At 43.0% G+C, this 14728-nt stretch overlaps 1 protein-coding gene across 3 annotated transcripts in view; it reads left to right on the top strand.

The window, feature by feature from the left end:
- reck (reversion-inducing-cysteine-rich protein with kazal motifs) overlaps positions 1-14728 on the top strand; it is a 59023-nt gene that overhangs the window by 26479 nt on the left and 17816 nt on the right. For all 3 annotated transcript variants that reach the window (XR_008414216.1, XR_008414215.1, XM_053860706.1), the window contains exons 3-12: positions 970-1044; positions 4088-4124; positions 8200-8285; positions 8385-8432; positions 9082-9115; positions 9187-9384; positions 9518-9782; positions 9856-10029; positions 12244-12456; positions 12524-12660. Coding sequence is in view for 1 of the 3 variants with exons in the window: in XM_053860706.1 (XP_053716681.1) it covers positions 970-1044; positions 4088-4124; positions 8200-8285; positions 8385-8432; positions 9082-9115; positions 9187-9384; positions 9518-9782; positions 9856-10029; positions 12244-12456; positions 12524-12660 (1267 nt within the window). In the remaining 2 variants the exon portion in view is untranslated. The remainder of the gene's footprint in view (positions 1-969; positions 1045-4087; positions 4125-8199; positions 8286-8384; positions 8433-9081; positions 9116-9186; positions 9385-9517; positions 9783-9855; positions 10030-12243; positions 12457-12523; positions 12661-14728) is intronic.

Genomic DNA, 14728 nt, shown 5'->3' with positions numbered 1-14728 from the left:
TTTACAAACATTTCAATCCGATTTGTGAATTTTTTTTTTTCCTGAGTTTGCAAGTGTATTTCCAAGATTTGTAAATTTATTATCAAAGTCTGTAAATATGTTTTCAGAGTTAGTGAATTTGTTAATTGACTCCCAATCCTCCGCGATTGGTACAAGTGGAACATTGAAGCAACCGCTTCCAGATCATCTGTAATTTGGTTCCCTCCCTTTCCGTACGATTCTTTGGAAAATTTGCATGCACTGGAAACACATTAACAAACTCTGAAATCAAATTTACTAACTCGGAAAAGACATTTAGAAACTTGGAAATACACTGGCAAACGCAGGAATAAATGAGTTTTCTAAAGATGTTTGTGAATTTGTTTGAAATGTTAAATTGTTTGAAAAGTTGTAAATGTGTTTGGCTATTTGTAAATTTCTTCCTAGAGTTTGTAAATTTCTTTCAAAAATGTGTAAATGTGTTCTGCACTTCTCAGCCACCATACCCAGCCTTGGTTAGACCCCAACCAACCATTTTCTTCTTATACGATTTAACAAATCCCAACCTCCCCACCACGTCTTTGCTGCTCATCAGACTCACATATCTTTGAGCCGCTGATGAAGAAAACGCTCAAATCTTTCCGTAACTTTTCTTGCTGTGGATTTAATTCCCTGCGAAGTCGAACCTGTGAGCGATGAGAAGCGATCAAACAGGTTCTTTCAGCTGTTTAACTAACTGTGTCAGCGTGACCAAACCGAATTTTCCCTATGCTCCTGCTCGTGAACCAGCGCCGGCGCTGACATGAATCACCATGGTTTCGTTTCACCTCTGCTCCCGGAACAAAGGAGCTCATCAACGCTAACAGTTTCCAGGGCAGCGTGGAGATGTAAATCATATTCGTTAGGGTTCAGGACTCTCTTTTCTCCATTCCATTCCAGCCACAAATTATCCATGTTCTCTCAAGACTAAGTGTGTTTTTCTTCCTGCAGCTGGCCACAATAAAGAGTGAGTCCCGCTTGAAGCACCTTCTGCAGAGGTTACCCAGCTACTGTCCAGAGTCCATGGTGAGTCCCTCGACCTTTTGATGCAGCAAACCCAGCAAAAGACTTGGTTCTTATTAGTCGATTATTTGGTTTCATTTCTGATTTATCATTTGACCCGCAAACTGAAGTTCAGTATTGAAAGAATTTATGTAGATGAAGTCATGTAAGTTGAAAAATGTCATAGATACCAGGGTTCACCCCAGTGCTTAAGTATGCTATGATTTTTACAGCACAGGGGGAGTTTTCAGCTTTTCTTGTCAACATGAAGTGAACTATGACTCGAAATGTCAGTGCTCTCTCACCATCAGTCCAGCAGGACTCCACTAATACAGGCAGACCGTTTCTTTTGTTTTTTGGGGGGGGATTATAGCAGCCAAAAATGCCCGATTTTGTGGCAATGTTTTAGAAAGAATTGTGATGAATTTTTGGCTCTTGAACCGCATGACGGGAAAAAAGGACTTTTGTAAATTTACAAAAAAATATAATAATAAAATGAAAAAATATTGTCAGTTTCTAAGCTAAAAATATGCTGCATTTGCAGAAAGCAAAGCTATAAATAATCAAATAAATAAATGTACATGCTAAATAAAAAACAATGATAAAATAACTACATATTTAATATTATTATTATTATTATTATTATTATTATTATTATTATTATTATTATTATTATAAAGGTGTTGGGTGAGTAGTTTCCGGGCTGACAGTGAGTAGTGAGCGCTTGTTGTTTTGTTACGGGGCTCCTCACATGGGCGAAGACTGATGGAGGTTTGGATGGGCGGAGTCCGCCCCGTATAGTGTTCAGGTGACACTGCACTAGACAGTTCCACTTCTCAGTTCCACCTATTCTACATTTCAGTCATGGGAATTTGGACATTTATGAATGGATTCAGAATCATTCACGTCTCAATCTCGACCCTTGGCAGCAACATTTGTGGGCAAATGTGAGCGTTTGGCATTGCACAAACTTGAGGTTGCAACATCCCTGTTTGCGTCTTCCTCTCTTCCTGTCAAACTGTGATCACTGTGATCGCCGCCGCACCCCCTCAGAAAAAATCCTGGGGAGAAGCTGGGTCCAAAACTAAGGTTTGAAAAACTGTATGTATTTTAAAAAACACCCAGACACGGACGGATTCCTACCTTTTCCCCAGCATTCACTTAAACCACCTAAAAAATCATCGTGTTGAAGCAACTCACTTATCCACTTCACATTCCGCCTTATCGTCATCTCTCTCTGGTATTGTAGAACTTTCCTTTTGCTTCACAAGGCTGCGCTGGTTTTAAGCACAGTTTTGATGAGAGAGCACCCTGGTTTTACACTCAGGCTTCAGGGTTTGTTACGTACTTCCAGCTGGAACGAACACAGCAGGAGGATTTTGATAACTGGGCAACAGAGTAGCGGAAATACTGCAGCTCTTAAACGGGCGGATGAAGGGGATGGAAAAGTGACCTGTGACTGAAGCTGCTTTATTTTATGCTTTATTCTATCTAAAACCAGGACATTATTTTGTCATGGTTGAGATAGATGGAGTCTGGATTAGAGTCCGAGCCATTTGTTTTGGACGATAAGGTTGAGGGTGAGAGGCTGGGGAAAGTGAGTGAGCCCCACAAAGATGGTGCTGCAAGCGTGTGTGTGCAAGGCTGAGTTCTGAATAAGCAACTGAGAAATGAGCCATTTATTCCACGCCGTACTTGGGCGAGGTTTTAAACAAATGCCTGACATACAGCTCGGAAAAAGTCGGTGCAACGCAGCCAAAACTCCAATGGGGAAGAGGGGAGGAGCAGGTCCTTGCACTGGTGCTGTCCTCCTGCTGGCCTCCTGTCGATCACAAGTCTTATTTATGTTTCTCGTGTAAACATTGTAACTCCTCCGTGTGTGTCGTTAATATCGGCGCCACCTGCTGATTCTTGACTTTGTTCTCCCGCCAGGACGCACACCAGCAGACTGAGTCAAGCTGTATCCGGCGGCAACACTTTTTAAGACAAACATAAAATGTTTATGTCAGAATTCCATTTACATTCGACATGTAGCATTATGCGGCAGGAAGTGTGTTTTTTTTTTTTTTTGCTTTGTTTCTTTGCTTTGTGAAATTACGAAGCCCATTTTTATATTTGTTTACGCTGTTCCACACTGGCCTTATCGCTGCCTGCAAACGCGTTCTAGCCGATCCAATGATGATGCTTTGAAGTGCGACCTTTTTATAATGAATTAAGCGTCCACATTTCAATTCAAGTTTTTAATTAAAAAGTTCATGCCGGGAGTTCACGATGTGGGCCGTTATTAAAATGGCATTTGACTAAATCTGCTAAGCCCCTCAGATTGTTTGTCGGTTTAGGGGAAACATAAGGTCCAGTTTTTGTGCCCGCGAGCCTCTTCTGAAGGTTTACCTCACTAATCTGAAGTAGAGCTGGTATTTGTGAGTGTTATTGCTGCAGTACTTCAATTTAAGAGTTCAAATGACATGTGAACCTTGTGAAGAATGTTAGTATATTTATTTATAAGAAGTCTTGCCCCGGCAGTCGGAGGTTTATCTGTAGAACTGTTTGATTTATAGCACGATTTGTACCCCTAAACAATCTGCTTGTTTAGCTATGGTGAGTTATTTTTTATTGTTCCATTTTTACGTACACTCATTGTTTGAGGTTGTTATTTTAGGGTTTAGTACGTTTTGTTTGAGCTTAACACTTTTTTTCAGTCACACCTTTTTGGAACTCAAAACGTTTTTCTGCTTCTGAACTGAAGGAAAAAATAATATAAAAATAAGAAATATACATCAGCGAAACATAAAACGTTTTTATTTTTGCATAAAAAATATTTTCAGAATAAAAATAAAAAATAATCCTATTATCTCCACAATTGCGAGGTCACCACTTTGAAACAGATGTGGATTACTGGTTACACAAACGTTCCTACAGTCTCTCAATGAAAAGTCAGAAACAGATGTTCCAGCATGTTTGTTTAAAACTCCATAAACACTTTCCAGTGAGAAATATTCCACATGTAAAAATCTGCTTCTGTGGTTTGATGATAATCTAAGACGATCCAATTTTCTTTGTTTTTCAGGGTGAGCTGTGGACGTGCATCAACTCCACGCTTCCTGGTGAGTGAATGGTCCCAATGCTAGTGCACTGTGTTCTTTTCATGCCACTGAGTCTATCCCAGCTACTCTGGGCAAGAGGCAGGGGTCACCCTGGACCTGTCTGTTTCAGGGCACATTCCTACAGACAATTTACAGAACATCAATTAAACTTTAAAAAAAAAGTGTTTTTGGAATGTGGGAGGAAACCGGAGCGTCTGTGTCAAAGGAACTGAAAGTATAAAACATTCAGTGAAGCCCATCGAACAGCAGCCTCATTTTGAACCAGTTCAGACTCACGGGTTGAAGCTGAAGAAACTAAATGTTTCATATTTAAAGCGAACGTCCGTGTTCGACTAACCTTGACCAACAATGGTTTGCCCTTCAGTTCCGCGCCTGTTAAACTTGCTTTGAAACTCCCTGCACATAGCACAGCCACGCACTGACTCATCAAACAGAATGAAAGCAGACGGATCCATATCTGATCTGAGGAGAGCGGACGCTGACCAAAAGAGGGAGCCGGCGCCGGATCAAAGACTCGAACCCGGCTGTTTCTGCTCAGGACAAATATACCTGTCAGCGGCTTAATGCTCTCCAGATTAGGAGCCGTAGTTTCAACCTGCTGCTCTCACAACAGCATCCAGTCGGCTAATGTGAGGAGCCCGCGACGTAATGGATTCTGAAACCTGGTTCTGAAAGATATTTCTTCAACAAAAATAGTGGAAGGTGACATGGGATGAAACATGTATATCGAAACTGTCAGCAGTGTGTGTGGGTATTCAGTGGGGCGGCCATGTTTTATGGACCTAGAGTGAAGACAGAAAGATCCTTGGTTTAGTCCAAACATTGCCTCAAGCTGAAAGTGAAGCTCACCCTGAGGCGGCAGCACCAACCACCGGGCTGCCCATTATTGTTCTGCTACCATCATGCCAAAAGAAATACAGCGATGACTACAAAACATGATGGAAAAATCTCCAAAATATATACTTAAGTAAGTAGGATGATTAAGAAGTGTAAATATGCCATGAAACCTGTTGAAATATTTCATTTTATATGCATTTAATTTGAATATTAATCAACGTACAAGATCAAAAAGGCAATTTATTTCAAAATATGTTTTCAGTATTCCCTGTATTTTGAGGAATAAGAAAAACACAGAAGTGGCCAGTGAAATTTTAGTCTTAAAACAAGAAGATTCTATATTTACTGCTGAAGTGGTGGTGGTGACTAAAAGAGAATGAACAAAAAAGGCAGAAAAATTAGGATATATCAGTTATAGTTTTAGTCAAACAGGCCACGAAAATACAGGCATCGGGCTGCCTATGGCCCTCGGGCCACACTTTGCCCAGGTCTGTTGAAGACCACCCCATTCTCACTCCCAAGAGGTGAAATAGCGACTACCTTCAGGTGACCTTCGAGCCCTATGTTGATGAGTAAATTCAGCTTTCAGTGGTGCATGTTGATGCCTTGGTGTTTCCATAGAGTCAAAAGATACCGCTCACATGTCACATTTCAAGAGGTTTGGGACACATGTGCTCCCCATAACAATGGGGAGGTCTACTTGGTGCCCATGACTAAAGCGCTCGCTCATATGGGCAAGTGATAAAATGGAGTACACAGAGTGAAAAGAGCGCCATCCCAACCTCTTTCTCTTTATGCTACACACAGCCCATGGCGTCAGGATGCATGTGGGCCAATTGAAAGCCTAAACATGTGCCATTCTGCGACGCAAAAGTCGAGATGAAAATAGTCACTATTTGACGCCTTGGGAGTGAGAATGTGTTGTCTAGGCAGAGGTGACCTAGGTAACCCCAAGGTCAGCATTTTTGGAGGGATAGTATGAGCATGCATTAAAAAAAATATGGAGTAGTTTTCTAGTAATGTATGCGGCGAATTTGCGAATTGAGGACTTGCTGATAGCCACTTGTGTCTTCACCCTCCTTGCCCAGTCACTCTGTGAGCCAGTGGTTTCAGTCCTGTCTAACTCCTGGCGCCTCTTTTTATATGTTGGATGAAGCTGAATAAATACACAGAACTTCATTTATGAGCAAATATATAGCACAATGGAAACAAGGTTCCCCCAGCGTGCGCCAAGCTAATAGCTGACAGACAAAACCTCTCCACAGATCCACAGCAAATGCTGCTTTCAAGTGTCTCTTTCATGCGGCAGCAACACCTGCCCGGCATCTGTCTGTCAGTCCGACTTTGCTGCGCTGCCTTTGCCAGCACTCATGTCCTACCACATGTTCTTCTCACACCCGCATGATGTGTTTCTGATATTCATTTTGTCTGATTGGGTTGTGGCGGAACTTCAAGGTTGCAGACCTCAGTTAAACCTCTGAATGTTTTTATTACATTTTTAGAAGATTTTTAATCTGATAGATGGTGAGTTGGAAAGGTTTACGACAGATGGAAATATTTGACGTTCTTTCGGGGAATTAAATGCGGTTCATTTTATATTCTGCACAACGCAACCTTTCACCCTGAGGTGACGGAGCCGTTTTACCCCCTGTCACAATACATTTGCAGGGTTTAGGGAAGAAGTACATTGGTACCTCGGTTCTTGACCACAATCCGTTCCAGACGGCTGTTCGAGAAGCGATTTGTTCGAAATCGATTTTTCCCATTACAATGAATGGAAAAGAAATAATACGTTCTAAGCCTTAAAATAGTCTTTTGTAGGAGTGAATGTAGAGTGTCTGCTGCAGGTGCGCTGTTCCTCTATGTGTGTGGCCGCTGCATGTGGGAGGGGTTGCCGAGTGAGTGACGTCTCTCCAGAAGTGAAGAGGTGCCCGGTGCGTGTCCAGCTCTGAATGTGCGCTTCTGTGCAGTTTGGCTGTGACAAAGTCATAAACCAAGTCACGCTCTGTCCCAGACTCGCCTCATCCCTGTCCCAGCTCCAGCCCACAACAGGACATCAAACCCTGGAGTGAGCGCTCCAGCACCTCCCCTGTGACACTCTACCACGGTCCAGTGCGGAGACAGGAAAGGTTTTACACCTCAATATGAAGAAAAAACAGTCAGTAAATGGAGCTAATGGGACACGTCTGCATACAGAGCCTGTGTTATACACAATAACAAAGCGCGTCGTGGGTCAGCTGATCGGTCCGCACACGTTATGTTTTTTCCAGCTTTTTTCGGGGGCGTTCGAGTTCTGGATTTTCGTTCAAAATCCGAAGCAAAAAAATCTCTAAATTTTTGTTCGTACTCTGATTTGTTTGACGTTCGCGCGACGTTCGAAAAACCGAGGTACCACTGTACCACCTGTTTCCCCTCGTAGGATCCATATCTGAAAATGTGGGTGTTTGGAAAATTTGTCCCTTGTGGGTGTTGTTTTTTTTGGCGGAGTTGAACTGATATATTGGGTTTCATGTGATAGATTTCGAGCCCAATAAAAACAGTTACATCAGGGTTGATGAAAATCAGCGCCTCTTAAAGGATTGAACAAAAAAATGGAATGTGTCTCACAGTCTTGTTTAAGAGTGAGGGACAAACCAGAGAGTCAGAAGGTGAAGCAGTCGAGGTACAGGTCGATCTGTTGACCTTCTCACACTAGTGCCGTGAGCAGTAGTGACCAAAAGAACAAGATCGCTGCTGCAACTCGCTGACATTTGTCTCTCCAAGGCTCTTCCTTGGTAGATAAGGTGGTCGCTCGGTCATCTAGTCGAGACTCAAAGTGGAGGTTTGGAGGTCTCTCTGTTAGACTCTTCCCTGGTGAGGCGTGTCGCCCAGGAACACCTCTGTTTTCCATAGGGAGAGCTATAACATGTTACTGTTGAGAGGGATTCTGGAGGTCTTCGCTCTGGCTGCTGCCTCTGCGACCCAACCTTAGAAATGTGTTGGAGGATGGATGTTGTTAAGGGACATAATATCCGATTGATACTGACATAAAAAACAAGCCTGAAAGTTATGAACAGAGTCATTGCAAAATAAGAGGGGACTTTACTGGTTAGTTTTTTCAGGTGTCTCAAAAGATTCCCTTTTTTATAAGGCTGTGAGGGGAATCTTGTTCACTGCCTTTGGAGCAGTGGGAACGGAAATTGGTGAGTAAACAGAAGAACGTTTCTCATCCGTAATATCCCATGTGATCGATCTCCAGGTGTGTCCCGGAAGTTGGACAGTTGGGTGGGTCTCGGCTGCTGTGAGCTAGCCATCTCTGCAGAGTGTCGCCGGGAATGCAAACAGGTGAGCTGCACACTGGAGCGTGAAGGCTCCATGTGCTCACAACACAGATCAGTCTCTCTACATATTTCAACCTCCTCTGTCCTTCTTTACTCTCAACAGGCGTCGTCCAAAAATGACCTCACAAAAGTATGCAAAAAAGTTACAGAGGTAAGTTTTGCTTTCTTGCTTTCTGAGACAAAGCACCAGTGTTTATGCATTCATTTTATACCACTTTTGCCTTTTGTTATTTTTCTTTTGTAAATAAAACTTGATTAAAACATTTGAGTTCATTTTGAAACTTTTTTTTAACTGGGGGAAGCCATGACAGAAAAATGATTTATTGTCTATGAAAGCAGACAATTTTGAAATTAATGCTTTAATGCACAATAAAAATATAAATACAATGCAGAATAATGACTTTTTTTTAATACGAAAATTAGCGGTAATTTTAATTATTTTTTAAATGAAATATCTCAACAATGAGAAAAGTCACAAAATTACGTGGTACTTATGAAATTTACTTTACTTTTTAATCGAAGTTTTTTAACCTGTGCATATATAGCTTATTACCACTGGGTTTTTATGTTTACAATACTTTTAGATGTCGTTTGTTGTTTCTTTGTAAATTTGTGTCGTGCTTTCCTCATGAATATATAAAAAAAAGAGGTATGAAGCAAGTAAATGTGACAGAACGAAGGGGATATGTTGGATTTCCATGTTGGAAATCGTCAATTTTACGCTTTATAGCTTTCTTTTCTTTCTCTCAAAATAAATATAATGTTTGCTATTGTGAACCTGCTGCATGTGTATGTTTCAGAACCCGCTCTACAGCTGCATCGCCAAAAACGAAAGTAAGAACTCTGAGTTCTTCAGAGTTGCATGTTGCTCACACCGAGTCACTGAGAGATGTTCTGTCCTCCAGTGGGCTCCACGTGCTGCAGCTACGCCGGTCGGCACACCACCTGCCGAGAGTACTGCCAGGCCATCTTCAGAACCGACTCCAGTCCCACGGTCTCCCAGATCACCGCCGTCAAAGAGTACTGCCAGAGCCACAGCGCTCAGGTGCTGGACTGCGTCAGCGACTTCACCAAGTCCTACCCCATACGCAGCCCCATTGATAGTGAGTCCTCTGCTGCTGTCTCCGAGGGGGGTGGGATGAGGGTCTCTAAAATGAGATGAAGTGGAAAGGTGTCATTTTTGGTCTTGGAGTTCCATGTACATTACAGTACAGCACTAACAGGTCTGTTCCTCAGGTCTGTACTGCTGCGACCGAGCCGAGGCCACGCACTGCCAGGAGGCCTGTCGCCGAATCCTCCGCACCATGAATACGGAGCACGAGATCATGGAGGGTTTAATCGAGGAGTGTCGTTCCCAGCCGCTCCCTCAGGAACCCATGTGGCAGTGCTTCCTGGGCAGCGCCCAACCACCCTCTCCCACCGAGGAAGAGACCCCGCATCCAGCCAAGATGGACTGTGCCAAGCTGCACTGCTGCTCCAAAGCCAACACCTCGCTCTGCAGGTACAGCAGGGCGACGCAGTGGCCTGGGCGGCGCTGTGGTTCCACCCTGTAACAGCATCTGGACTCTTGACAGGGACATGTGTCAGGAGATCAGCCACAACTGGGGCAGCCAGACCCGGCAGGACTTCGACCAGCTGTGTGAGTACAACCCTGTTGAAGCAGAGCTGCTCAACTGTCTGGCTGATGTCAGAGAGCCGTGTCAGCTGGGCTGCAAGGACCTCACCTACTGCACCAACTTCAACAACAGGTCAGTGGCAGAGGTCCTCCATTACCACACGCTTTCTTTATCAGATAAAATATAGAAGGTAAAAATCAGGACGAAATATCGCATCATTCCTCTATAGTTTTTGAAGTCAAGTGCTTTAAAGTTGTGGCCTGTTGTGTCAGCCGAAGGAAACGTCCTGGACAAGTGGACCTTTCCAGCCCTAGTCTTCACCCATTCATCCTGTGGTGTTCGCTGATGACACCTAGTGTCAGAAGAGCCACATGGCAGTCAGCAGAACTGAAAAAAGTGCAGTTTGTTAAGGCTTCAATTTGAATCTGAAACAGGAATTCTATCAATACAAGACGAGAGATGTTTTTGTATTCAGCGTTTTAATTCACTTTTAATGGGTAGTGCTTAAATTCAGACGTGAATGAAAAGATTCTCCATTTGGCAAAATATTTTGAATCAATAATATCAATATTTGTTACTTATGGATGTTATGAACTACACAGCTACGTGTGCAGCGAATTCTGTGAAAGCTAACATAATGTTTATTGGCTTAACTGACTTTTTTTTGTGTAAACAAACACAAATATTTTGCTAGACGTTTTTAAAGTGCACCTCAAGTTCTTAAAAGCATAATGCCTGCGTGTGAATGAGTTCCTCGAGAGCTAATGTGTTGTAGCTGGATTCACATGCATTCACCAGCAAAAGTGATCAGTCAGTGGCTTTCATCCCAAACTCAATTTGTAGCGACACATCATCTCTTTGCTCACGACAGTCAGGAGATTTGGCTCATTGCTTTTCATCTCAGCATATTTTACCTTATAAAACAATCGAATCAAATGAACAGTAAAAACTGGTGACCTCAAAAACGGTGAACATTTTCCGTCTGGGATGATTGAAGGCACCAAACACTTCCATTTAAAACACCAAATGATTGAACATGCCAAGCCATTCAATGTGCTGTACTGCAACACTCAAAACAACAAAAACAAACAAGAACAAGAAGCAATAAAATACACAAGAAATCTCCATCACATCTACAGCACATGTGCGTGTACATACACATGTCAAATATGTGTCACTATTCAACAATAATATATGTTTTTCACTCTTTAAATATAAAAAAGACACAAAAAAGTGACTAGAAATTTCAACATTATAACATGGTAATAACACTAAAATCAATTGTGTAATAAGAGTGAGACAGTGAATGCTTTAAACTGTGCTACAGTTTTACAATACCATACTTTCACACCTTGACTACGCTTGAGTTTTTCTGCAAATTGAAACAAGGTATCTTAGCCAGCCTGTGTAGGGCTGAGCAGCCAGGTGGTCTCCCCGCTGACAGTGACGGTCACAGCATGGTTTTGAGTGAGTCTCAAGCTGGAGATGTAAAAAAAACACCCACAAACTATCCTTCTTACTAAAATGAATATTTTTGTATCTGATTTTTTTTTTTTGTTCAATGTTTATTCAATCATCAAGCGCTCCAACACACTCCCTCTGTCTGGCTCCTCACTGCTAAAGCCTGAAGCGTTTGTCCATTTTTTAGCCATCGAAATGCATTAGCATGTCATTAGCTTGTTGGAAGGCTCCTGTTTCCTCCTTCAACAATTTTTAATTGCTCCGTTCAGTGGTTACAATACTGAGAAGCCTGCGTAACTCTTGAGCCATGAGACCTCTGTGTTTGGGTGCAGAAGATCTGGGGGCAAGAGCAGTGAAGTTCTATCAAGACAAACCCATGTTTCCCTTCTCCCAGGTGGAGTTTGAATCTTCTTTGGAGGATAAACTTTCTAAGAGTTTAAAGACCTGTGTTGAATCATGTTGGCATCTCAGCATTGTTTATAAGGGATGAATGTATAACAGAATGTATAGAATGGTGTTTTAAATGACAACTTCATGTCCAAAGAGGTTAAACAGAAGCAGAATCACTGAACTCAAACGGCGCTTCTGTCAGTCCCAGAACAATCACATTCCGTGGTCAGATGAAACCTCAGCGATCTCACTTTCATTAGAGTAAATCTCATTTCCAGTGGAATATTATCAGTCAGCAATTTGTGAAAGTGCGTCCTAAAACTGTCAGACTGAGAGAAGCCATGGACTGAATAACCAATAAACGTCTCCACACTTGACAGTCCTTCACCTCCGCTGGTTTTTCTTTGCTACTTTATCAACACAACAACACAATGTTTTTTTTTTGTTTGTTTGTTTTTATCTGCCGGCAGCTAAATTTTAGCTTTCATCCGCCAGGCCGACGGAGCTCTTCCGAAGCTGCAACGTCCAATCCGACCAGGGAGCGATGAATGACATCAAGCTGTGGTCCAACGGCGCGATCAAGATGCCGTTCATGAGCATCCCGGTGCTGGACATCAACAAGTGTCTGCCCGACATGTGGAAGGCAGTGGCCTGCTCCCTGCAGATCAAACCCTGCCACAGCAAGTCCAGGGGGAGCCTCATATGCAAGTACGTCCGCCGTCGCCCTGGATCCTCGCTGGCTTCCTCACTAACCGCCGCTTCCTCTGTTCTGAAGGTCCGACTGTATCGAGATCCTGACCCAGTGTGGAGACAGGAAACGCTTCCACGAGGGTCAGACGCCGGAGCGGATCTGTGAGCTGCTGTCGCCCATCGATGACCCGGAACGCTGCATCCCACTTCGCAGATACCTCAGTGAGTCACTATTGACGACACTTCTAAATGGCTCCATGAGTCAGATCCAAAGCCCTCGCTGACACATGAAGCCATTTCAGAAACATTAAAACTGGGTCGTGGGAAGAGGACAGTTTCCTTCTCTGCAGATCGCCATTAGCTGACGCCTATTGAGCACACACACCAGTGACATCCGTGGTTTCTCCTCCGCATCTTCCACACCACTTCTCTCAAGAAACACTTGTGCACCTTTTCTCAGTGATGGAGACAGACAGAGGAGGCTGCATGATGGATTAACACGAGGGGCCCTCACCGGGAGTCAAATTCATGACTTCTTTCCCCATAGTTTCCACCAAACTCAAAATGATTTTCATTCCTCTAGCATCACACAAGTCCGACCGAATGTCCCCACAAAACACATCACTCCGGACCATTACTGGCAGACAGAACTTCCATTTCTATTCTTATCAAAAGCGTGTATTTTGTTTTAGCGTTGACGGTTGACTACAAGTTTGACAAGCTAAGAACTAATATGGCACAAGTGAGATATGTGTTGGCTTTCACCGGAACACGTACCATCAAAGGGTAAGGTGAAACACTGGAGATACAAGATCTGCCTCATAGATGTGTTGTATATTTGGAGGACAGACTAAAAACACAAGTTAGTGATGGATAGATTGGATTAGATTAGATGACATGAGGTTTCATGAAACAGCGTCCTGATTTTCAGTGGCCACCAGATGGTGCTCTCTGCTGTAAAATGTTTGGAATTGAACAAGCAATTCAATGAAACCTCACATCATTTCTAAACCAAGAGCGCCATCTAGCGGCCTCTGAAACTTCGGATACTGTTTCATCAACCCTGCAATACTATTTCATGATGCCTCATCTACCCATCACTAGTGTCAGTGCTCTCAAATCTGTAAATGATTTAGGAATCACAACTGACATCAAAGGAACGTTGTAGGAAGTGGCTTTGATCTTAAAACACGTGTGCTGTGACAGCGTTGCCTTGGAGATGAGGTGTTTCACTCCTTCTCTGGATGCTTTCAGGAGTTGTGTGTCCTTGCTAATTCTTAAGTTAGCTGCCTCATTTGTACAGTCAGATTTGGTTTGTGCTTTAGGCTTCTTCTCAACAAGCCGAGGGGAAAATATGAAGCAAAAACAAATCATTAGAATCGCTTCTGCTATCATCATCTGAAGGCGTGCGATGATTGATGATCACAGCCGCGTAAGCTGCTGCAAAAACATCAACAGACGCAAATGAACCCGTCTGTCAGCTGATGAAGACGGAAGTGTTTGGGAAAATTTGCCAGCGTTTCGTGATACTAAATCATGATCAGAGCTAACAGATATAGTGATGGTGTGATCACATCCAGTGCACATGAGGTGCAACATTCGCGACTAATTCGCACCAGCGTGATTCCACTTTTATCAGAGAGTGCAAGTACCAACAAGCTTTGACTGACTTTATTGTGGGGAGAGCCTCGAAAGACTCACCGCTGTCTCATTGACTGGCTTTCTCCCACAATGCAGAGGTGAATCGATGACTTGAAGTTGACCCTAGGTGTCAGTGGACTTGGTGTCATGAGTCGCTAAGATGGGCTCCAGTCAACCACAAGCACAGTGGTAGACATGTGACAGACAAGGGAGAAAGATGGTGCTTGTACTCCGGGCACTCAGGACACACACAAAATCATCTCCACCCTTGACACCTCCCAAGGTCCAATTCCAACACCACTTCTTCTCTATAAGGATGTGGCTTCAAAGTTTGTCCCCAAGAGTTCTCTTTATTACCACGTTGGAGGAAGGAGAAGGAGAAGAGGAGAGTACTGAGGCTAAGAGATGGAGGAGAAGAAAGCCTGGGTGATGATTTACAATCCGTGTGGGCTGCCCAACTTTCACTTTTGCTGCGGTGGCTCATTCATTATCCAAAGGCACCGGAAGAATAAAGTGTCTTGTTTGCTGAAGACACATGAAATTTTTTTTTTGAGAAGTAGTATTCAGCAAACAAGACACTTTATATACAGATATATATTTATTTATATGTATTTTTTTATTTGTATTTTTTTCATGATGGACCGTCACC

Source organism: Synchiropus splendidus, chromosome 3 (genome assembly GCF_027744825.2).
Source record: "Synchiropus splendidus isolate RoL2022-P1 chromosome 3, RoL_Sspl_1.0, whole genome shotgun sequence".
Lineage (NCBI taxonomy): Eukaryota > Metazoa > Chordata > Actinopteri > Syngnathiformes > Callionymidae > Synchiropus > Synchiropus splendidus.
The sequence above is the reverse complement of the archived record's forward strand: the minus strand, read 5'-3'. Positions and strand labels throughout refer to the sequence as shown.